At 53.1% G+C, this 23,203-nt stretch overlaps 6 protein-coding genes across 7 annotated transcripts; 4 read left to right on the top strand and 2 right to left on the bottom strand.

Annotated features, from left to right (window-relative positions):
- The first annotated feature begins 150 nt into the window (after positions 1 to 150).
- Positions 151 to 2,977, top strand: NCU06203 (hypothetical protein). The gene is made up of 3 exons (XM_957826.3): positions 151 to 1,707; positions 1,788 to 1,847; positions 1,913 to 2,977. Exons 1-3 carry the CDS (start codon positions 1,496 to 1,498, stop codon positions 2,406 to 2,408), a joined length of 768 nt encoding a protein of 255 aa, XP_962919.1. The 5' UTR covers positions 151 to 1,495; the 3' UTR covers positions 2,409 to 2,977.
- Positions 2,978 to 5,455: 2,478 nt separating this feature from the next.
- stk-38 (serine/threonine protein kinase-38) lies at positions 5,456 to 9,815 on the bottom strand. Its single transcript, XM_957825.2, has 3 exons — positions 8,301 to 9,815; positions 8,151 to 8,248; positions 5,456 to 8,092 (listed from the first exon to the last, which is right to left on the bottom strand). Exons 1-3 carry the CDS (start codon positions 9,211 to 9,213, stop codon positions 5,756 to 5,758), a joined length of 3,348 nt encoding a protein of 1,115 aa, XP_962918.2. The 5' UTR covers positions 9,214 to 9,815; the 3' UTR covers positions 5,456 to 5,755.
- A 380-nt stretch (positions 9,816 to 10,195) lies between these two features.
- On the top strand, positions 10,196 to 12,509 carry NCU06201. 2 transcript variants are annotated; one of them, XM_011395581.1, is made up of 4 exons: positions 10,196 to 10,666; positions 11,099 to 11,440; positions 11,522 to 11,730; positions 11,928 to 12,509. In XM_011395581.1, the coding sequence occupies exons 2-4, from the start codon at positions 11,267 to 11,269 to the stop codon at positions 12,013 to 12,015; spliced, it is 471 nt and encodes a 156-aa protein (XP_011393883.1). In that variant the 5' UTR covers positions 10,196 to 10,666; positions 11,099 to 11,266; the 3' UTR covers positions 12,016 to 12,509. The 2 variants fall into 2 exon arrangements, with proteins under 2 accessions (XP_011393883.1, XP_011393884.1); XM_011395582.1 differs by having other exon boundaries at positions 10,645 to 10,666; positions 10,908 to 11,440; positions 12,174 to 12,509.
- On the bottom strand, positions 12,352 to 14,397 carry NCU06200 (DUF1682 domain-containing protein). The gene is made up of 3 exons (XM_957823.3): positions 14,241 to 14,397; positions 13,073 to 13,970; positions 12,352 to 12,999 (listed from the first exon to the last, which is right to left on the bottom strand). Exons 1-3 carry the CDS (start codon positions 14,314 to 14,316, stop codon positions 12,627 to 12,629), a joined length of 1,347 nt encoding a protein of 448 aa, XP_962916.2. The 5' UTR covers positions 14,317 to 14,397; the 3' UTR covers positions 12,352 to 12,626.
- A 1,546-nt stretch (positions 14,398 to 15,943) lies between these two features.
- On the top strand, positions 15,944 to 17,237 carry NCU16645 (hypothetical protein; the record flags this gene model as incomplete). Its single annotated transcript, XM_011395731.1, has 3 exons — positions 15,944 to 15,964; positions 16,448 to 16,568; positions 16,660 to 17,237. 3 exons carry the CDS (start codon positions 15,944 to 15,946, stop codon positions 16,791 to 16,793), a joined length of 276 nt encoding a protein of 91 aa, XP_011394033.1. The 3' UTR covers positions 16,794 to 17,237.
- A 208-nt stretch (positions 17,238 to 17,445) lies between these two features.
- NCU06199 (RNA binding protein Jsn1) lies at positions 17,446 to 23,069 on the top strand. The gene is made up of 3 exons (XM_957822.3): positions 17,446 to 18,850; positions 18,910 to 22,297; positions 22,375 to 23,069. The coding sequence occupies exons 1-3, from the start codon at positions 18,618 to 18,620 to the stop codon at positions 22,378 to 22,380; spliced, it is 3,627 nt and encodes a 1,208-aa protein (XP_962915.2). The 5' UTR covers positions 17,446 to 18,617; the 3' UTR covers positions 22,381 to 23,069.
- Positions 23,070 to 23,203: the final 134 nt, after the last annotated feature.

Raw genomic sequence — 23,203 nt, 5'->3', positions numbered from 1 at the left:
CTGTACACGTTTAAGCATCCGTGAAAGACGATTGGTCGACATCCCAGCCCTGCTGATCTCCGTTCTCGGGCAGGACTCCATCCAGACCACCGACGAGAAAAAAGAAGGAACATGGAAAAGGGCCAAAAGGGGACCGACAGGGGCAGATACCCAGATACAGGCTACAAAGGACAGTGACAACCTAGTAAAGAGTCATCCTTGCGCGGGCAGATACCAAGCACCTGGCCTCCTTCCATTACATAGAACCTAAGGTACCTACACCACGCTCTAGGTACACTTGCTCTCTCGTTTTCTTATTATAAGACGTCCGCCAGTTCCTCGCCCCAAGATCCCTTCCGCTCAAAAATCAAATCCATCCCGTCAGCATTGCAGCAGCCAACGGTTACAGCAGCATCAAGACGACTACCTACATACACTGTGCAGCTACCTCACCTCACCACATTCGCTCTACACTAGTAGCTTGTCAACCCAACTCCATACCTACATAGCCAGGGCAACGGTTCAGTTACATCCACAGACGCCAACTGACGTCCGCCCAAACACAACCTCTGCCAGCCGAACCCAAGACAACATTACAAACTTGTACATACATAGTAGTCGGGCTGCCCAACCTTGCTCTCGAACGACACAGCGTACCCGCAACTAAATCCCGAACGAAACACTCAACACCGTGTGTCGACGCCCCTCATCTGTGTCACCACCGGCCATCCTGTTCTACCCACTTGTCGACCCAGAGAAGCGAAACACCAAGTTACAGACTCCATCCCCATCAAGTCAACAGTAGCTCACTCGCACAATCCGGGGCCCCGCAAAACCGTGCAAAGCTGTTTCCTGGACTGTGATCTGGAGAAACAAACCGGTCACTAGCGCAACCCCATCGCGACTTGACGCCGACTTGCATATAAAGCAACTGACCTGCACCTGTTACACCTTACGGGTTTAATAGCCGGTCGATTGACCTACCTCCTTGTCCCCCTTCCGTCCTACTCGCTTGTCTAACACCACCACTGCCGCCACCACCACCATCACTACCACCACCATCACTACCACCACCCTCGTTTGGTCTCCCAAAGTCGTTCGTTGAAGCTATCGGTTTGCGCACTTTCCCTCACAGACTCTCCAGTCCCACGACAGCGCCAGGAACAACAAACTAAGCACGAGCAAGAAAATTGTCTTCTTGCAGCTCTTGGATTTGCCACCCAATACGACACCTACTTGCACGGATTCGTCATTCCACGAATGGTAGTTTGTGGGCTTGCTGGACACCAAAACTCTTGAATTGCCCTTCACTCCTCCCGCCTTCCAGGGATCCCCAGCTTCTCTCAACTTCAAGACTTCTCCTCTTGGGAAGACCCCGCATCTCATCACCAAACCACGCTGCGCTGCCAAGGGACCTGAGCAGAACAAGCCAACCCAGTGAACCCCTGGCGCTTCCTCGGGCTCACCTCACTCACCTCTTAACCCTCACCCCCACCAATCACACATAACCGCCTCCATGCATCACCAACGCCGAAGGTCCGGGCATGCTTCTGGCAACACTTCGATGACCGACGTCCGAAAAGCTCCTTCGACCCGACCTGCCCTGGCAAGGAGAACCACAACCCCTCAAACCTCCCAGAAGCTGGGCAGGAACATGAGGGATCGTGAGAGGCAAATGGAAGAAGAGCGTTGGTTTGAGGAGGAGCGGGAAAGCTTTCCCCAGTTCTGGTATGTTATCCCTGCCTGCTCTTTTACCTCTTTGTATAACCTTCCAGGGTCGTGCTCTGTGCTGACACGCAGTCTTATAGCATGTCTTGCGAGAAGCAGTTTATCCCCGATCACGACCAATCCCTCTATTGCTCCAAGGAGTAGGTTCCAACAACCGCCCCCAAACCAATTTGCTGAATCTCGAGGACTAACCCCAAGTCATTAGCTGCCGCTTAAGCGACCAAGAAGGTTTCGGTGCCTCTTCATCCTCATCTCGCAGCTGGATCGGGTCGAACGCTCCAACTTACTACCCTTTCTACTCGGCCTCCTCAGAGCCGCGAGACATCATCCCCCGCGCATCTCCATCGCGTCCCAACTCAACATATGTCTCCCCACCTACCACCCCGGGAACCGGCCAGTCCTCAGCCATCAATGCCCTCAAATCTTCCCTCTATGGCAGCAGGCCAGCCAGCCCCCCCTCTCCGCCGCCTGTAGGCAGCTATCACGCGAACGTTTGGCCTTTTTCCAACCGCAGCTCGGCCGCCAGCCCCAACAACTCGTACTCGAACCAGCAGTCCGGGTTTTTCTCCTCTACGTATGAGGGCCACTACTATGGCGGTGCGGGAGATGCGTATAATGACCGACCGCTACCAAGCCGCAGGCCAGGGATCTACTCGAGGCCGAAGAGCATTGAGCTTGTCACCCCCTTGGTAGGGAGGTAACAGTCATTGTTTGCTTCTTCTGCTTCTCTTTCTGCTTCCGACAAAAGAACACTTCCTTTCTTTTCTTTTCTCCAACATCACTTTTATTGTTATTAAGCATCTTACTGGCTACCTGCGTGTCATTGGCATATCAGATTTGAGCATGGGCACACTAAAAACCGGGGTTGTTTTGGCCGGATAGGATATCGTTCGGCGCTTCTTTGCATTGATTGCCTCAATATTGGGAGTATTTGCTCATCTGGGGTGGCGTATTTTTGGGATATTTTGATATTGGAACAAAAAGTTTTTACGACAGGACAGGACAGGCAGGCAGGCGGAACTCTTAAGAAACAGAAGAGAAAGAACATCCCACTCAATCTCTTACCAGCTCTCACGGGCGGCGGCGGCGATCACGCAAAAGAAGAGATATTGATAAAAAGCATTCGTTGTATATCAATTTTCATTTAATGTTGATGCCACTTTTTTGTGTTTTTTTGATCATCAGTTTCATCAGCTATATATATATAAGCAGGTCATTCATAGAACACAGCAAATTGGGACGTCTATATGCCTCTCGATAAGCAGGCACGTAATCATGGTTCTGGACGGATGGAGGTCATCTTTGTTGTCCATTGCATTTACGGTTTTCATATATAACGGCGAGATTCAGACCATTTCAGCACTCACCATTGTCTTCAGATTTTCACCTGATGATGCTATCTAAAAACTCCCCTTTCATACCTGCTCATCCATGGCTTCAACAACGACCAGCCCCGGGTATTCGGCTGTCCTCGGTTCGACGGTTGCCGGCACCTCATAGCAGTTTTTGATTCACCGGTCCAAAACTATTGTCTTACGTATGTCAATAGTTCCAAGACTGTCAAAGCGCTTGACGATTTCTTGGAAAACATTTCCCACAGTAGCTCTATGACTGTCTACTAACTAATTTGCTCCAGGAATAGCCTTGTCGTGGCATTATCATCTCCATTCCAACCCCATACCCAACCCCCAAACCTTGATGTCATCTGGGACAAGCCAACCAAAAAAAATCCACATCTGTTGGAATTTCACCGAGACAATGTGGATTGTGGAGGTGGTGACTTTTGTAGTGACTTTTCGGCAGCGAAACGACGGCGCCAACACCCAAGAAGGTCTAGACTACCCCATACCCCATACTTGTTTGTTAGACGTACGCCCGTGAGCCAGGTCCGGCTGTGGTCAGTGTTTGACGCTATTCCCGACCTGGCTCTTCCTCCGTAACTCCGGTCAAAAGCCAAACCGCTCCGAGTCCGACCGCCCGCCGCCCCCGCCCCCTCCCCTCACCTCACCTCACCTCACCAGCGGCCCAACGAGCCCCGGCCCCGCCCCGAGTTGACTCCACAACGGATTACCGCAACAACCTAACCAACACAAAACTATGAAATGGGTGTGGGACGACGGATTGGATTCATTCATACATACATACATACATACATACATACATACATACATACATACATACATACATACATACATACATACATACATACATACATACATACATACATACATACATACATACATACATACATACACTACGCAGTCGGATGCCACCTCCGCGCGAATGATCGGAGGTTGATCCACTCGGTTCAACACCCCCCCCCCCCCCCCCCGATTTAATCCCGGACGGAGCGGGACAGTGAGTGAGTGAGTGAGTGAGCGCTCCGGACGGGATTTCTGGCTGGACTGCTATCACTACACTACAATTCCAACTCCCCGCCCTACCCCGTTCGGCCCTAAGATCCCATCATAAGAGGATATCTTTCAGGCCTTTCTCTCAGCCATCTGAAGGCAACCTTTACGCGATGCATCGATTTGAATTATTTTTCCCATATTTATATTCTGAGCTTCCTTGTTACTGTGGCCATGTACACTGACTGGTTCGAACTCGCCGGCCGGGGATTGACTGAGTGAGCACTCAACGGCCGCAAGCCAGTCAGTCAGTCAGTCAGTCAGTCAGTCAGTCAGTCCTGCAAACTGTGGTCTACCTACCTACCTACCTACCTACTCTGCCGGGTCGAGTCTGCCCGGTCGATAGGTAGGTGTGGGGGTTACACATTTACTTTATTACATCTTTTTTTCACTAGGTAGGTATCATAATACCTACGGGCGCACGTAGTAGGGCCCTATGTAATTACTGTGGTCAGCCTGCCTGGATCCAGCAGTCTACCTATCTTGAGCAGGAAACTTGGAGACTCTCGAATATCGACGAATCTCGAATATTGATACTAACATAGGCTCAAGTATGTACTTAGTTAGTGTGGGCGCAATCGATGTGCCAGTGTCGGACTAACCAAACCAAACCAAACCAAATCGGCTGCGGCTTTTGACCGTTGTGACCACCGTTATAACGCATGTGACCAAAGAAAAAACTCGGCTCAGTGCGTGTGTGTGTGGCGCAGATACATAACATACTACACCTAAGTGATGATCGTAGAAAAGTCAAGTTGGTTCAGTTTGTTGTGATGTGAGATAGAAAAACCTGGTGGTGGTGAAAATCCTGCTTATACGTGTACCCAAAGACGTTGAGGGGAAAGGAAAGAAAGAAGCTAAGCGACGTGATAGGTCATTCACGAATGGGAGGAGTTCGAGGCACAGCCATGGATAGATGACGAAATAATGAACAGATGTTGTGAGAGATATATAACGGATCGGATACGATACCCTCCCACCCTCCCTCGGTCGCTAGCTACACCGTGGAACTTAAATGGTGATGATATAGGCTATAAGTTGACCAACCAGTGCGATGTAGTGGGTGGTGTTAGCTTGAAAGAGAAAGATAGAGGGTTGCAATTTCGATCAGAAGGTCACATAGATATGGTGTGTGTCCCTAGGAGGCGAGGGAGGGTCTAGCGAGGGGAGAGGAGGGAAGAGGGGCAGTGGCAGTGTTGGATAGATGGAGGAAGGATGGATGGATGGATGGGTGGATGAATGCAAATGAGAGTGCAAGACTACTACCTCTAGGGACAGAACGCCATCTTTCACCCGAATATCGACGGTTTACCTGATTTCTTGCTAAAACTTCGATCCCGCTCCAGGAGTGTGTTGTCTATGTGCATTGCAATTATAAATATGGTACTAATGGATCGATAGATATAGTTGTGCCTATAGATAGCATGTGTGTGCGCGCATGCCTGTTCAACAAAGGGCATAACTGTCTTGCGGAAAAGCGCGTTACATCATCACTCCGTCTCTAACTTGTAAAGTGTCACAACATCAACAAGAACAGGCAAACAGCAGCGCATTCAACGACGCTTCATGACCGTGTGTAATTGTCGCTCGACATTATCAGTCCCCTTTCTTTCCTTCACCAGCGGCACCGGCGATCCTCAGCGGGCAACATCTCGTTCACCATCACCCCTGGTTCCAGACCTAGCTCCCACATCCGTCTCCACCATCTCTATACTCGTAAGGCTAGGAAACCGCTTTTGAAAGTCCTTGATATAATCATCCTTCTCGGACGCCGACATCTGCAGTAGCATGGGGGAATCTTGCCCGGGCAAACCCTCGACGGCGACCAGCGCTTCTCTGCTTGTTCTGCTGTAGTCTCCCCCCGCTCTCGCTCCGATACTGTCGCTTCTATCACTATCTATTAATGAGCTCGAGGGGGTGCCGGGCCCCAGTTGTCTGTGCAGGCTTATCGTGCTGGTGCTGTAGGGCTGTCTGGGCGGCGAGCCAGCTCCACCGCCGGCTGTTAAGTTTGCGGTAAGTCGCGTGGGTTTCGGAGGTGCGGCCGGTTTCCCCCCCGTGACGGTTATGGAGGCGCGACCAGTCATGGTTTGCTCCATACTGGACATACCGGATGAGGTCGGGGGTCGCGGTAAAGATCCGGACACGGGCTGTCCGGTAATGGCGATGGGCTTCTTTGCAACCGCGGGCCGCGAATCTCCAAGACTGTCAGTCGAGCCACGAGGCCCACCGGCATCGGCATCGGTATAGTGGCCATAGCCGTGAGCTGTCCTTGACACTGGCGCCGAACGGCTGCTCTCATCCAGGAGACTCTGGACCTTGTTCTGAATAGACACAGCGCGAGGGACACCGCCAATGCTCTTGGGCAGCGGTGTCGGGCCCGTTGCCGAACCCGTACCGGTGCGCTGTGCAACGCGAGCACGATACTCGGCCTGCGCAGCAGCGACACGAGCTTCTTCTGCTGCCAACATGCGTGCTTCTTCCTCCCGACGCATTTCGGGAGTCATCTCGTCTATGTGATCGTCTTCAAATCGCCGGCCATCATCGCTCCTGTCGTCATTTACCTCGGATCCCGCAATTGGTGTCAACTTATTGAAACGGTCGAGTTCTGCATCAACATCCTTCAGAGGAGATGGCGACCTCGGAGGTCCGCTGTTATTTGTGCCACCTTCAAATCTCTTGAATGCATCTCCGAATTTTCCCGCAAAGAGGTTCTTGGTACCGGCACTAAGGGAGCTCAAGCTTGAGCGCTTAGAATGATGCTTGGTACCCTTGTCTTTCTTCTTAGTATCGGAATCCTCCATTGAGCGCAGAAATTCGACGCTGGAACGAATGTTGCGCTCCTCCTCCAGCTTTGGCGAAGGGGGACCCTTGTCCAATGAGAATCTGGACGCGGAAAGGCTCGGCGAGTGCAGTGGTTTTGCAGCCGCCTCTTTTTCACGCAAGTAGGTCAGGTCTGATTCAAGATAGATACTGGCAGGTCGTGACCGGGATGAACTGCTCTCCGGCTCTTTGGATCTTGTCGGCAAGTCAAAGGCATCGAAGCTTGGGCGGCCACCTTCAAGTGACGGTCTCGAGGACCTGGGGTGATGCGCTTGCGCAGTGTGCATTTGCCCTTGCAACGGAGCGCTTGGCGATCCGGCGGCTCCAGGGGATAATAACACCGTTGTGGCAGCGCGTGTGTATGACGTGGGACCAGTCTCTTGCTGCCGGGGGACACTAGCCGCCCGGTGATGCTCTGCGGGTGGGAAACGATATACCGGTGGCGGTGATTCGGTCATGGTTCCAGTTGAAACCATCTTAGGTCTAGTCGGCGGAGGAGTCTGGAACGGACTTTGCGCATTCGGCGAAGAGATCGCTTTGAGTTCGGGTATATTTGAGATCATGGCTGAAGCACGGCTTGGCTCGCCTTGCCTCGGGAGCGTGGAAGCCGGATTGACGGATGGTGATATGCGCTGAGACTCCATAGCAGCCGCGTACGGATTTCCCTTGTTCAGATCAAGCGACACCCGTTGGCTCATCGGCCCAGGAGTCGAAGACGGTGACGGTTTGACCTTGAATACCTCGTCCGCTAGTCTTTCGGCTACCCTTTGCGAAATGTCCTTTTGTTGCTGTGGGGGTTGAGGGACACCACTGTCAAAGTCAAACTTGGTCCCCTTATCATGTAGAAGAGAAAACTGGTCCAGCGTCGGAAACTTATTCGACAGCTCGTCGGCATTCTTGAGTGGGAGCTTGGTATCAAGTGCAGCAAATGGGTCACCATTTGTGACTTTCCCGGGCCCGGGACTGGGCGTTGTCGGTTGGGATACTGGTTGAGACGGGGCAGGGAGCCTTCCTCGTCGCATCCGCTCGACTTCGGGAATAACCTGTTGTTGGACTACCGGGGCAGCAAATACAGCGCCAACGACTGGGGGAGACCTAGCCTGACTCAGTGAGTGTTCGCGTTTCCTCGTGTCGACATGCGTCCCCGTGTAGATCTGTACAGATGTTAGTTGCCGGACGAAAGCACACTCAGAAGGCACCAGGAACACTTGCGTCTTTGACAGGAGGCTCCTTCCCTTGCATTGCGCAAGCTTCGCGGAGCACCTGATAGATATTTGGTCGGGCTTGTTGGTTCTCCTGTAGCATCCAGGCTGGAAACGGATGAGTGCTAGGTCCAAGAACAGGCGGCCACGGGATGCTTACCGATGAGCTTCTTCAACCGGTCAGAGAAAACAGGGTAGGTATGGAACTTGTAGCTGGCATTCAGAATCGCCAAGGTCCCTCCTTCTTCGAACGGTGTGGTGTAATAGCACAGCTTGTAGAGTAGGACGCCCAGCGCCCAGATGTCTGATTTCTCGTCGATGGGTTGTTTGCGGTACACGTCGACCATTTCAGGACTCCTGTACTGCATCGTCGTATGCTTTTGGATGTCTTCGTCCACAAGGCGGCACTCTGTAACGGTAGTCGGGGCTGGGCGAGGCGGGGCGGCCGAGCCAAAGTCGCATAGCTTGAACTTCCTGACACTGCCTACCATGTTGATGAGCACGTTCTCAACCTTCAGGTCGCGGTGCAGCAGTGGCGGCTTAAGGTAATGCATGCAAGCAACACCTTCAGCAACGTCCGAGAATATGTTGAGGATTTCGGGCTCGGTCAGACGGTGCTGCAAGCGGGTGTTCATGAAGTCGATAAGACCGCCGCCATTGCAGTATTCCATCAGGAGAAAGACCTCGTAGCCACCAGTGCCACGCATCTCAGAGGCATGCGAATCGATGTAGGTGACGATGGCCTTGTGGCCCTTGAGGCGCTTCATGGTCTCGACCTCGGTGCGCATGCCGCGGAGGGCCTCCTTGTCCGGCACGGCGACCCTCTTCAGCACGGCCAGGTCGGTGCCATTGACCGCCGCCGGCAGCTTGACCAGATAGACATGTGCGAAGCCGCCTTCGGAAAGATACTTTTGGATGACAACTCGGTGGGAGCCGCATTGGATCTTGGTGCCGGGCGCAAAGGTGCCTGCTGGGGCGGCAGGGGCGCTGACCGCCACGGGGGCCCCGTACGCTGCTCCATACGGACCGGGCCTCGGGGCAGCCGCCGGCACCGCGTGTCCAAACGAAGCCATCGCGCTGGCTGTGTGTTGGCCTATAAACCTTTATGGGCCGTACGGTTCGTTTGGGTTCGGAGAGAGGGTGGGCACTGGCGAGCAAGGAGAATCGGCAGAGTGACTGACACTCGGACAACGGACGCGGTGGTGCCTTGAATCGAGGGGCGCAAGGAGGGGACGGTCGTTTGAGGATACCGGTGGGTAGGCGACTCGACTGGGAGTTGGACAGCTCTTCACGGCATCGAAACTAGGTAGGTATAGCAATCGAAGGAGGGAGAGGCCGTCTACAAGCAATGCATAATCGCTTAACAACAGATCACCACAAAGAAGTGTCTAAGAGCAAACCAGATGTTGGTAGTCAGTAGAGGTAGGCAGCACTAGTGTAGTAGCAACGGGACTGGCAGTCAATAGGGTCCCGGGGGCCGGTTTCCAGCTTGTCTAATCGCAGGGATGACGGTGGGTTCGCGGTCTGGGGGGGGCTTGCTGGGCGATGGGCCTATGGTTGATGGGGAAGACCTAGGTATGTCGGTCTCGTCGCAGCGAATGTGCCGTTCCTTGGACGTGCTTGGGTGTTTGGGTGGTGTTGGCGTGTTCGTCCGGGATTGTTTCTCTACCTAGAGGTAGGTAGGTAGCGATGGACTAGACTAGTCTACCTCTCGGCTAACATGCCATCATGTTAACGCGTCCTGTTGATACCCAGTTCTCTTTAGGCGGCCTCGTGGGACGACAGGACGGCGGCCATGTCGGGTTGAGGCAACTGACAGCAGGCTCGCAGCAGTTGTCCTGCAGGTGCAAGTGCCCGAGTCCATGCTGTCCATTCCGCAACACTGCAGGTGCCCGCCAGCTGTATGTACCGTTTAGACGATAATGGACTTGGCATCGCGGAGGTATCACGCACTAACATCTGCACATGCTGGGGCGAGGACAGCAATTCCACAGCTATCAACCCAACTGAAACTTCACAACGTGGCGCCAACAAAGTCAAGGACCGAGACACAAGTTTTTTTTAGTTTGTCTTGCGGAATCAAGGTCACGGGTCACGATGTCGCGCGTTAGAGCGGATGAGATACGGCGATTGTACAGGCATGCAAGAGAACCATCAACCCTGTGCCATAACATGGACCCCGTCATCTCGGCTAGGGACTCCGTGCTGCCTGATCAACCACATCGTGTGGTCATCCCCAACGAAAGCTCTCTGTCAACAACTCCGTTTACAGCATGCTACAACACGTCCTGATATCTAGACTACACCACCAAAATGTCTGAGATGGGTTTGTCCTCAAGATTCTCGGTTTCTTGATCCAACACCAGGCTCACCAGCAAACCTTGAGATTATGCCGAACGCCCTCTGACGACATCCAACAAGCGCTATCGACTCCAGTACTAGGGTTCCCCGGCAACGCGATGCCTTCATATTTATGTCGACACAGTAAACTTGCTGGGTAGAGACTCGGACCTCCGTACTTCCCTGGTAAGTCGAGTGGTCTCCTTTCAAGGATAGAAAAGTCCAACATCAACGCATTCACACAAACCACTTTCTCCTTTTCCCCGGGGCTTTATAATGAGAGGCTTTACAGGCCGCGAGTTATAAGTGGGGTGAGGGGCAGGTACCTCTTTAATTTGCTCTCGGACTCCAGATAGGCAGCAAAAGTGTGGGGTTATTCAGTTTGCATCTTCACGAGGGATTAGCGGAAGCTCAGATCTTGCCGCAGGATAAGCTATCATGAACCAGTCTCGAGCTGGTGCTGCTAATGAAGCGAAACCTGAATTGACATTATGAATGTTTGAAGCCTCAATGTAGACTTGAGCCTTTTTATATCCAGGTACTGAACGAAGAACAGTTTCACTTGAAGCTTAATTCCCGTCTCTTGGGCTTTTCGCTTATTGAAGGTCTCATCCCCAGGAGGAAGTCACGCTCCGTCCAGCTGTACAAGTAACTTCAAGTCTTCAAGCCGCAGTGACAGTGACGCAACCCACCCCAGCAACACTCACTTCAACCAACAACCACCAACCTGAACATCTGATCCGTGCTCGGACGTCTTATTCTCTCCCTTTAGCCCTAGAGGTAGATATGAGTCTCTTCAGACCTGCTCACCACCGAAGTCTTCTCAATCACACCTCCCGGTTGCTCCAAAAGCCTCACCAAATCACAATCAAACATCCTTCCTACCTGAAAATGAGTTTCCGCGATTACTCCAACATCGAAACCCCTGCGTCGTGCTACGTAGACTTTTGCTTGATTCCGGTGAGTTATCAACCATATATGTATAAACATCATCGTGAAGAAACAGATGCTGAACCCCTGTTGTTTGTTTGTTCGCAACAGGTTGGCACAGGCAACGTATCCGTCGCCAAGGAGGTGGCTGAGGTGCAGAGGGTGTTGGCAGCCAGCGGGTTAAAGTCCACAATGCACTCGGCTGGTACTACTGTTGAAGGATCCTGGGATGAGGTAATGAAAGTCATCGGCCAAGTCCACGCGGTTGTTCACCAGGGAGGCGTGAAGCGGGTACAAACGTCTATGCGGGTTGGGACTCGGTATGTTTTGCTCTTTTCTAATCCCCGGCCTCTCTCTCTCTCTCTCCCCCCCCTCTCACTCTATTATTCCTTTTTGTCCTTGTATGGGCTCTTCACTTCGATATTCAACCTTAATCCCTACATGCGTTGCGTTGCGTTGCGTTGCGTTGCGTTGCTCTTGCTGACCCTTTACTTCCCTTTCTCTTCCACTCCAACAGAATCGACAAGAAACAGACGGCTGAAGACAAGGTGAAGAGAGTGCAAGCAATCTTGTCTGAGGATCAAAAGGGGGAGTCGTCTGCTTAGTTACCTCTACATTGATTTACATTCTCATCTCAGCTCCAAGTCATGCTATGACTTTTAATCGCTTGGCCATCCGTTTCTCTTATGTTCGGAGCCTATGCATGCAATCACCGTCAGAGAACCCTGATACTAACCAAGCTCTTTCCTACCAACCGATGCAGAACAGCGGATTCGCTATGCTGGGAAGGCCGCTTTTGTCACAATGTTCCGCGCGCTCCTGCGATATGAGGCAGAGGGATATAGAAGGGAATGGATAGAGGAGAGAATCCTGCGATGGTCTTTGGACGAGGACGAACACAATACCTGCACACACCAACAGGGCTCGCACATCATAGACACCACGCTTCATGTCTTTCATATCAGTATTTTTTTTTAAATTCACACTTTACTCATCACCCCATCTCCACATTATTTTTATACATACTTGTACAACATACAGACGCATATACACGTTACTATTAGTATACTTTGATCGTAGCCTCCGTCATCATCCCTAGCCAAAACTATCATCACTTTGCCGGGTCATCCGAACCCCAACCCATTACCCCCCTTATTCCATTCCATACCTAGTCATCACACATACACATTTCGAAGAAGCCCAAGAAACAGGACGTTCAGGCCCTAGTGGTCATCTTCTTAGTCTGCCTCTTGGCCTCCCTCTCCCTCTCCTTCTCGAGGTACTTCTTCTGCGCCTTGGCATCCATGGCAGCCAACTCGGCATCACGCTTGGCCTTGCGTTGCTTCTCGCGTTCGATCGCTAGCTCCTCAGCCTTCTCCTGCTCGTTCGCCTTCTGGATGCCCTTGATCATCTCGTCGCGAACGGACTTGACCTTGCGGAGGACCTCGGGGCGGAAGTGCGCCACCTGCACAAGCTGGTCCGTCATGCGGAGGAAGTACTGGAAGATGGGCAGAAGAGGCTCGTAGTTGTTGTCCGAGGGAAGGCGGTACTTGAGGAAGATGCGCTTGCGGGGGTTGGTCTCCTCGACACTGTGAAGGGGATCATATGTCAACAACTATGTGGTAATTTAATTTGTAGGCAGAAAGGCGGGTTGAAACTTACGTCTTGGGCTTGTCCAAAGGTTGATCGGAAACAATGAGGTATTCGAGGAGGTCACCAGCAGACTCGGCAGCCTTGATCAGCTCAGGGGTGAGCAGCGCATCAGTGATCTCAGCGCTCTCAGTCATAACCGTCAACCATTGGGGAAGCTTGTTGTTGTCCTTGGTGTAGGTAAGGGACACGTCGTAGCGTTCGTCGCGGACCTGCTTCATGCTCTCCTTGTGGACAATGGCCCAGACAAAACCGTCAAAAGTACTCTTCTTGTCGTTCTGGCGGAGCTCAGCCGCGCCAGGCATAGCGGGAACGGTCAGCGCCTCCTTGCCATCGAAGGGATACAAGGTGGCCTCGACGGAATCGCTAGGCTGAGCATAGCTGTCCCAGAAGAAACCAATGACGTTCTCGGCGAGGGTGACGAAGGGGTTGAAGCGCTTGACCAGAGTGAGCTTGACATCGACAAAGGCAACGTTGACACGGCCGGTGGCGTAGGTCGCGAACTCGAAGAGACTCTTCTCCTTGAGGATGGCGTCACCCTTCTGGGCGTTGGCGTCAGCCAAAGCCTGGGTGAGCTCATCACCAGATTTGTCCGAAAGAGCCCTGGGTACGCCAGAGAAGCCAACAAGGGCGAACTCGGAGCCCAATGTCGAAGCATGGGCGCGAATCCACTTCTTGGCCTTGGAGCGGTTCAGACGGGCACCGAAGAGATGAAGGATCAGCACAACGATGATGGCGGCCAGAATGAAGCCCTCGGCCTTGAATTCAGAAAGGCTGTGGCGCTCGTGCACATTGTACCACTTTGTGTAAGGGACGGCGGTCTTTTCGGGCTGGGCACCGGCGAGAGTGGTCGTTATGGGGCTGATGGGGATGGGGGACGGGTCGGCACCCTCTGCGAAGTCGGCGAAGTCTGGGGTTCAAATGGTCAGTCATTCCACCTGGTTTGAGTCGCGTCTGGGGATTCTGGAAGCGCGGCAGAGGCCCATTGATCGGCATTATGCGAGGTCTGGTGGGTAGAGCAGCTGGGATAGGTATCTAGAGCCTAGCTCAAGCAACCGTGCCTGACCAGGGCATCATGAACATCGAGGCCGTTCGTGGCGGTTGGCGGGCACGACTACGGGCACATGACGGTGCTTCCAAATGTGTCCGGCAGATAGGATTACAGAACAAAGTCACATACCAGAGTCGCCCGACTTGTCTGGAATGACGCTGGCAGGCTTTGCGCCGCCAAAGAGGTTGTTGATCACGTTCGCCATGGTGTAGTTTGCTGGCGTTGTTGGCGCGATGTGGCCACAATTGGAGCTTTTGGAGCTGGAGCTTGCGACATGGAACTTGTGACGGGGGAATTCCCGTCCAGGGAACTGGTGCACGGACCCGCCGAAGAGATATGGACGTTGATACGGCATTGTCCCGTCCGTGCTTCCATCTTCTGGAAGCCCCACTTTCTCCTTCGACGATGGACATGCAGATGCTTCTACTGCTGTTGTTGCAGGTTGGTGTGCTTTGCGAGGACTGCTGGAAAAAATGTGTGTAGCAAGAAGTTTTATGGCTTTTCAATGCTCTTCAGTCTGGAGTCGGATGGACCTCAAAAACTTAATATCATTGGGGTTGTTAATTGATATTGCTACCAACCCCCGGAAGATCACTTAGCTGAAGGCCTTGGGGACCACCTCAACCGCAAGATCTAATCAGATTATCGATGTTTGTGAGGAGGCAGTGGAAACCATGATTGATGTGGAACATACCGTACCTTACAGAAGTGTTTCTTTGTTATGCAAGTCGGCTTCATTGAGACCTGCCCTGGATGTCAACATATGCCCCTGGCATGACTTTGCCGAGTCTCATCCGCCTTGCCAGTGCGGGGGAAAGAGATGCGGAAAGCAGGGGAAAGCGATAGGTGAAACACTGCGATCATGATTGAATGTGAATCGGGAATTACGACGCATTGCCCTTGTGTGTGTTATTCGGAAAGTTTTATCTCGAGAGGCAAGTAGTTCTTTGGGTTCAAGTTGTGAACGAAAGAAGTGCCCGAATTCCAGATGTCGTGAGAAAACCGGCAAGAATGCCATCCAATTCAGGAAGTATAGGACACAGCGACAACAACCGAGCGGTGTTTTGGACGGTCTTCGGGACCAATCATGCAAGTTTAATTTTGAGGACGACTTGCAGAAGATCGCGATCGTATGCGATGAAAACCCAAGAACCAGGCGGCAAATGAAGAGCAGAACACGCAGTCAAATTCTCAAGATCCGCCCCTTCGCGGGGAATTACCATGGGACTAGACTCCAGGATGCACGAGGGGTCGTCATTCTCAAGAGAGCCTAGATACATAATGAGGAGTATTTGAAGGATGTTTCTGTTCGAAAGCGAACGCTACCTTACCTGTAAGCCATTTCAGTGGCTCGTGCACTACTAACTCGGTTGCTAGGGGGCCACGCTTGAAACTCGGTGTTTCAGTTGCTCTCGCAGATCGCTGATAGATGCTTCTCCCCTTTGGTTGGTTTGTTTAAAGCTCGTCGAAGCGCGATGAAAGGGGACCGATGAAGGAATCATGAAAGGGAGCCCGCAGGGATGACAGGGTATTCTGGCGCATATGGGCGGGGTGAGGGTGTGGACGGCGCTTGACTTACAACCAGGTCAAGACACTCGACTTTGTCTACCCAAGAGATATCCTAGGTAGAACGTTGGCCGCTGTCGATGATCAACTATCGAGGGGTCTATGGGACTCACTGTGTTCGCTGTCCATGGCAGAGATGTCTTTGTTTCGTCTCGGCACAAGTCTCAAATAAGACAGAAGCTCCTCCCGTTCTTCTAGAAACGACATCAGTGGGCATACCTGGTACAGATCCCTCATACTTACATCAACGCTCTGCTTTTCTACAGATGGCTGGCGAGCATACCGATGTACATGTTCATCCGGCACTGTAGTGATCATCTTGGCTTCTAGTAGCTTTGTGTGCTTTGATGACATGTTGGCCGCCTCTGTCAATGCTGGTCATCTGTTGAGATCGGGTACCTGTCACGCATCCACCAATCAATATGCATTTTCGGCAGCGGCAGTCCCTAGCTTCCTGTGCCTGAGAATACCACTTGATGTGTGGCATACCTCTACCCACTCCCGCCAGACCATCAAGCAGACCAAGTACCGCCCAGAAACCCAACTTCCAGATATGTACAAGACAACAAGGAAAAGGAAAACAGAGGAAAAAGAAAAAGAAAAAGGTTCAGGGCTGGACTATCTTTTCTCTAAACTTTTCCTTTTTTTTCAATTTGTAAGCTTCCTATCGCAATGGTTGGGTCAAGAGGGGAGTGAGGGGGTGCAATTCGGGACGCGTGTGGGTAGCTGCAGCAACGCCCGGGCCCATCCTGTCCACTTACAGCTTGAAGTGGAAGCATGATACCCGTCCCCTCGTCCCCGTTGCTCCCAACTTAAGCATGCATAAGACGCTTAGGTATGTAGCTCGCAGCATGGAAACGCAGTCACCTCACGTCTCCGATGGACCTGAGGGTAAGTACTCGAAATTTTGCTGACAAAAGGGGCGTCCGCTTCTAGAGGTAACAGGCAAAGCTGACAGTCCAGGGCATGAGGGGAATCAAAGTTCAGGATCCCTCCCCAACATCAACAGTGACTTGGTTCATTGGGCTCAGCGAGGTGGGCATAAGGTTGAGTTCCCCCGCTGCCGGCAACTTGCGCAACCTTAACTTGACATCGGACTTTCTTGCTGGGAACTAGGTCATCTTGCTGGGAACTAGGTCAGGTTCGTGACAGCTGTTCATTCAATTGGGGGTTTGTTCCGCCAATGGCAAGCAAGACAACAAGTGAGTGCAGCTGTTGTTGTAGAAGGCGGTGAGAGCTCCGGAAGAGAATCGCGAAGAGAGAAGAACAGTGAGCCCATGACGAGCGTTTTTTGGTGCCTTCGATGCAACTACAGGTAGCTGAGCCTGCAATTGATAGTGCTGAGTCAAGTTTACCTATTTACAGCAGATCGTATATGTCAAGCGGAGGAGAAAAAAAGCACGAAGCACTTCTTCCAACTGAAGGCTGTTTCACATCCGGCCCCGGCCCCCCACCATCCACCACTCAGAATCAAATCGACGCCGAGTGCATTTCCAGCCCACTTTCCTCTATTCCCGTTACGCCTTCCACCCATCTCGCCTGGAGCTGGGCTGAGTTGTCGGAGGTCCCTCTGCACACACACCTACCTCTACATACAGTAGTGCAGGCAGGCAGCATGTCAGTGGGGAGCGTGTGGTGGTTCCGCAGTCGCAGTTGCAGTGTCAGATTTGATGGGATGATGAAATCCTCGACCCCCCCTCTCGCTGTTTAGGTAGCCCAGGTGCCGTGGCCCGGTGCTTCTTAGTAGACCTACCTAGTGTACACCTTCCTGCAGCCGGCACTCGACTTCAACTCTGCATCACTTGATCCTTTTTTCTCCTTTTCAACCTTGCATCTCTCAGTCCCATCTCTTCTTCTCTCCTCGCATTGTAACTCACAACCCTTCCTCTTCTAATCAGAATCGCTGTCCTCTTCTCCAGGCTCGAAACCCGCCTCCTAATGACCCCGGGCCTGTATATTCTTTAGCAGCCTTTAACTTCCACTCCCCTCCCCCTCCTTGCCTCTCCTTGTCGGATCCACTCGCCCGGCGGAGTAACGTGAACCCAGACGACGGCCGTTGACGGTTGACAAAATCGACAGCCCTCCGCTGAGCTGAGACGAGGCCGGGCGTGAGCCAAGCACAAGCGACGGAACACGAGCGAACGGCCGGGGGATTGACTCTCGCCCGCTACAAGGGGAGAAAAAAAAGTCCACACGCACCATCCCACACATAGCTTCTGGTGTAGGACCGTCCCGACAACGAGCCACCATTCCGCACCACAAGTCCACCACAACCCGGGCGCAGTTGCTATCCGATCCAATCCCACCTTGGCAAAAAAAGGCAAAACCAGGGCAGCCTGCCTCGAAAGGTCTCCCAGCAATATCCAGTTTGCTCACCTCAACTCAACATCTGAGCCGCCGCCGACGAGGTCGACTCAGCTCTTCCCTCGGTTCCTCTTTTCCCCTTCGACCTGTCGCTTCTTGTTGAGGTCGACTTACCAAAATTCCCCCAAGCCACTTCCCAACCTTGCCAAACTTTTTAAGAGTTTGCAAGTATCGATAGAGAAATCCCGGCACCTTTCGTCACCGACTCCGTAATCGCCCCTTGCAACAAACCTTTGCGACGTCGCATTCCCTCTTCGAGCTTCACAAGAAGGCTCCTCGAGCGACGCTCCTTCGCTCAGGTCAGCCTGTGTCTGATATAGATTCCTGCTTAATTGGACGGCTTTTGTCCGCCCCGCGCCTGCGCTCTTTGACGTCGACGTTGGTCCAGCCTTTCGTCCCACACCGCCTTTGACCGCCCCGCCGGAAATTCAGACTCGACCGAGACGAGACCTCTCTTGAGCTTTCGTCAAAAGCTTCTTGTCCGGTATCCAAGGCCTGGTAGCCGCGTGGACGCGACTGGAAACCACAAAAAGTTGTCAATAACTCCCATGAGAGCTGGATAAAAAATAATCAATAATGTCCAACCAAAGACCCGGCGATCATATGTCGCTCGGCTTCCCGCCGCAGTCGGTTTCTCTCCAGACTCGAACCGGTTCGCCTACAAGCACATCGCCGAATGATCCGACCTCTGCCGGTGCCATTCGCTCTCCTTTCGGCCTGTCATCTTCCAAGATGGCTGGCGCTTCACGGTCAGGCAATGGTTCGCCGTCTCACGATATGGCGTCCTCTGGCCGGCTCTTCTCAAAACGGTAAGTCAATAGTGGCCCTGATGGTTTTGGAGCGCCGCTGACCCCGCCTTGCAATGTAGTGCCCGCGAAATCCAAGCCCAGGAAGGCATCTCGGGATTGCCGGTAAACCCATGGGGTGGACCCCCGACCAGCGGCAACTCGACCCCTCTTCGAGAGAACATCCCGGAGTCGCCCACCGATGGCTTCCCGGACTTCACTCAGTTGCCCACTCCGGACAGCTTGCCCCAGACTCGGCGTGCTCGTGCCGGCACCGTGCCGTCCAGATTTCCTGCCGGTGCCGGGGTCAATAGCATGCTGAATATCCCGGCCTTGTCTGCAAAGACCTCGCGCCCTTCTCCGTCGCATACGCCGTTCAAGTCTCCCTCTCCTGGCATTGAACAAGCTGAGGGGTCAGCCTCAACGCTTCTTTCCAGGCTGAGGGCTGGTTCTATGCCTCAGCGCAGCCCGTTCGCCCAGGTACCCGGCACAAGCTCGCCATTCGGCGTTTCCATCTTCAGCAGCTGGACGCCTACTGGCCGTGAAAGAGGCAACACTCTGGCCAGCATCGCAAGCGTGCCATCCAACAACCCCAGCTCCCCGACTCAGTCACACTTCTCTCGTGAAGGCGCGGGCGAGAACGATGTCCATATGAGGACTTTGGACTACCTTGGCCTGGCCGAGACACCGCAGCCTCCTCGCGCTCAGCTTGCCACCCCGTACATGCCAACCTATGTCGATTTTACCAAGGCCGCAAACAGGTTCCGTTCTTATTCGGTCAACAACAAGGATAAATACGCTGACGAGGAAGATGATTATGATGAAGATCCGTTGACCATCATGGAGAACCAATACGCTCAGCTTCAGGATCAACTAGCCGCAACCAACGCAGCTATCCAACAGCATAACCTCGCCGTACAGGCTTTTCAAGCTGCCCGTCCGCGTGCCAGGACAGCCGGTGTTTTGGACACTCCTGCCAGCCGGATTCTTCGTAACTACGTGCCAACTCCCTCTCGGCTTGACGCTTCTATCACAGCTGCCGACATTCAGTTGCCGGAGGAGAGACAGTACGAAGATTTGCCCCAGGCCGTTGCTGCTATGACTCTGGGCAGATCGAACAGCCGCAACAACAACGGCTTGCTCAGCGCCGAGGAGCCGAACATGGAAGGCCCAACAAGCGCCTTGTGGCTCGGCAGCATCCCTACGTCCACCACGACCTCTACGCTAACTGAGATGTTTAAGTCGTACGGTCCTATTCTCTCCGCCAGAGTGCTGACCCACAAGAACTGCGGCTTCGTCAACTTTGAAAGAGTGGACAGTGCCATCAACGCCAAAGCAAACATGAATGGAAAGGAGATTTTCCCTGGTGCTGGTCCCATTCGTATCAACTTTGCCAAGCCGCCTTCTGCGTCCAACACTCCCGGCCACGATGGGGCCTTCCCTTCCCCTAGCCCTGATCCGTACGCTAAGGGACAAGAAAACGGTCAAAACGGCAGCACTGGCGCATCTGGTAATGCTTCCCCAACACCTTTGGCTGGAAACACCACCCCCACTGTGCCGCCTCTTTCTGAGATGACCGCCGACATCCTTAACATCATCCAGCAATTTGGCGCGACAGAGGAGGACAAGTACAAGACTTCCGCCAACCTCCAGAACGCTATTCAGTTCGATAACTTTATCGATGAGATCCCCCCCATCAAGGAGCCCGCCCACACCCGTGTTCACGACGCTCCCAAGCTCCGTGATATCCGCAAGCGCATTGATAATCAGACCTTGTCTCAGCAGGAGATCGAGAACATTGCCATTGAGATGCTTCCCGAAATTGCCGAGCTGGCGTCGGATTACCTTGGCAACACTGTTGTCCAGAAGCTCTTTGAGCACTGCTCTGACTCGGTTCGCGACCAAATGCTTGCTGAGATTGCACCTCATATGGCTGAGATTGGCGTACACAAGAACGGTACTTGGGCTGCCCAGAAGATCATCGATGTCTGCAAGACGCCCCAGCAGCTGAATCTCATCGTTGAGAACCTGCGTCCCTATACGATCCCTTTGTTCCTTGATCAGTATGGCAACTACGTCCTTCAGGGCTGCCTGAAGTTCGGCCCTCCCTACAATGACTTCATTTTTGAGACCATGCTCAGCAAGATGTGGGAGGTTGCTCAAGGCCGTTACGGCGCTCGTGCTATGAGGGCATGCCTGGAAAGTCATCACGCTACCAAGGATCAGCAGCGGATGCTCGCAGCCGCCATTGCCCTGCATAGCGTACAGCTTGCCACTAACGCCAACGGTGCCCTACTCCTGACTTGGTTCCTCGATACCTGCACGTTCCCGCAGCGCCGCACGGTTTTGTCGCCGCAGCTTGTTCCTTACCTTGTGCATCTGTGCACTCACAAGGTCGCGTACCTGACCGTCCTGAAGGTGATCAACCAAAAGGCGGAGGCTGATGCCAGAGACACTATTCTCAAGGCTTTGTTCTTCACTCAGAACGACCAGGTTCTGGAGGCAATCCTCAGCGACCACGCATGTGGTGCGACGCTTATCTTCAAGGTCTTGACCACTCCCTTCTTTGATGAGACCATCCGGACTCAGGTTGTTGAGAACGTGAAGAACGTCTTGATTCGCATCAAGGCACAGCCTGGTCAGGGTTACAAGCGTTTGATGGATGAAGTTGGATTGTCTACCCGGAGTGGTGGGAGCAACAGCAACAATGGAAACAACGCTCGTGAGCACACCAACAATAACAGCAGCAACAGCAACAATAGTGAAAGGCAGCGCCCTACATCGCGCCAGACTCCTCAACATCAGCAGCAAAACCAGCAGCAGCAGCAGCAGCAACAGCAGCAGCAGCAACAGCCGCCTCAGCCGGCACAGCAGGCGCAGCAGCAGCAACCTGGTCAGTTTACCCCTGGGCCGGGTCAGTACTATAACCCATTGAATGTCGGCGCCCCCAACTACAATGACATGGCTTTCGGCATTCCTAGAAGCGAGGGCCTGGAGATTCCCCAGCAGTTCCCTGCTTTCGTTCCTCAAGGACAAATGTACGGTGGAGCCGCCGCGCCAATGGCCCCCGCCGCTGCTCTCCAGCAAATGCAGTACCAGCAGAGCATGATGGCACGCGGCGCACCTCCCATGAACAACTACTACCCGGCCGGTATGCCCGCCGGGTTTGGTGGTTTCCAGACCCCGAGCCCCTCGATCGACCAGTATCGCGGCACTCAAGCTGCCATGTCCAACGGCAGCCCGATTCAGCCGCCGCCTGGTGCACCCCAGATGCCTAACATGCCACCTGGTGGTCCTCAGGGTCCGTATGGCGCAGCTCCTGGATTCGGCATGAACATGGGCATGCCTACTCCTGGCTACGGCTACAACGCTGGGTCTGCTCCTATAGGCGGAGCTGGCATGCCGCCCCAGCAGCAAAATGTGGGATACATGCAGGAGCAAGGCAACAACAACAACTCCAGACGTGGACGGGTAAGTCAAAAATGCCGCCATGTTTGGACTAGATGATGGCGCACTGAAGTCGCTAACATTCGATTTTTGCCATACAGAGATAATCAAATTCCGCTGCGTGGCACTTCAAAAAGTGTCCACACATCTCGGCTCCTCGGCCCTTACAGCTCGGTAAGCGCCACGAGTGGGCTATGTACAACACTTTACATCTCTTCTCTCTCACTCTATGCGTGTAAGGGATGAGGAATGTTAACCTTCTGTTGTTCTATTGTTGAATCGGTTTGGTTGTTCTTTTGTTCGGCTTGTCATTCATTTTTGGTATCGGTTTTGGCTTCGAATGAGTTTACGAGTGAGAGAGATGACCCCCCTTTTCTGTGATCCACAGACGACACGACTATGCAACGAGTTGGTACAGAACGAGAGTAGGGTATCGGCGGCGGAAGGGTTCGTGGGGTTGTCCAGGCGCAGAGCGGACGCGGTACATGAATTGAGCCAACGCATTATGAGAAGACGAAATAAAAATGGACGAGTGAAAAGCAACGGGACAGAGGTCGAAGAACTTGCGACAAAACAATAAAGGGATGAGCGGGAAGCAGACGGGGACGACGAGATGGACGTGGAGGAAGAGAGATGAAGGGGGGTAGACGGTTGAAGTTTGCACTGTTCGTTTCATGTCTATAGTCGTATTGAAAGGGTGGCGGGCTGCTCTATTGTGCTGGTCTTGGAGCACGCCCATCGCCGTTTTGGTAGTAAATAGTAGTAGCATTTTTGACATACACCCTGCATACTTGGTTGTACTTGCTTTTTTCCAAGAACCGACGAGAGTGGGAATAGCCTCATGGACCAAGCTGATGGCGATGCTTAGGGCTGATTGGTCCAGGATGCTGTAGGCTTAAGGGGTACAGTTCACAGCTTGGCAGGTGACAA

This window comes from Neurospora crassa, linkage group III (genome assembly GCF_000182925.2).
Source record: "Neurospora crassa OR74A linkage group III, whole genome shotgun sequence".
In the NCBI taxonomy this organism is placed as follows: domain Eukaryota; kingdom Fungi; phylum Ascomycota; class Sordariomycetes; order Sordariales; family Sordariaceae; genus Neurospora; species Neurospora crassa.
Note: the sequence above shows the minus strand (reverse complement) of the source record. Positions and strands in the feature narration are given on the sequence as shown.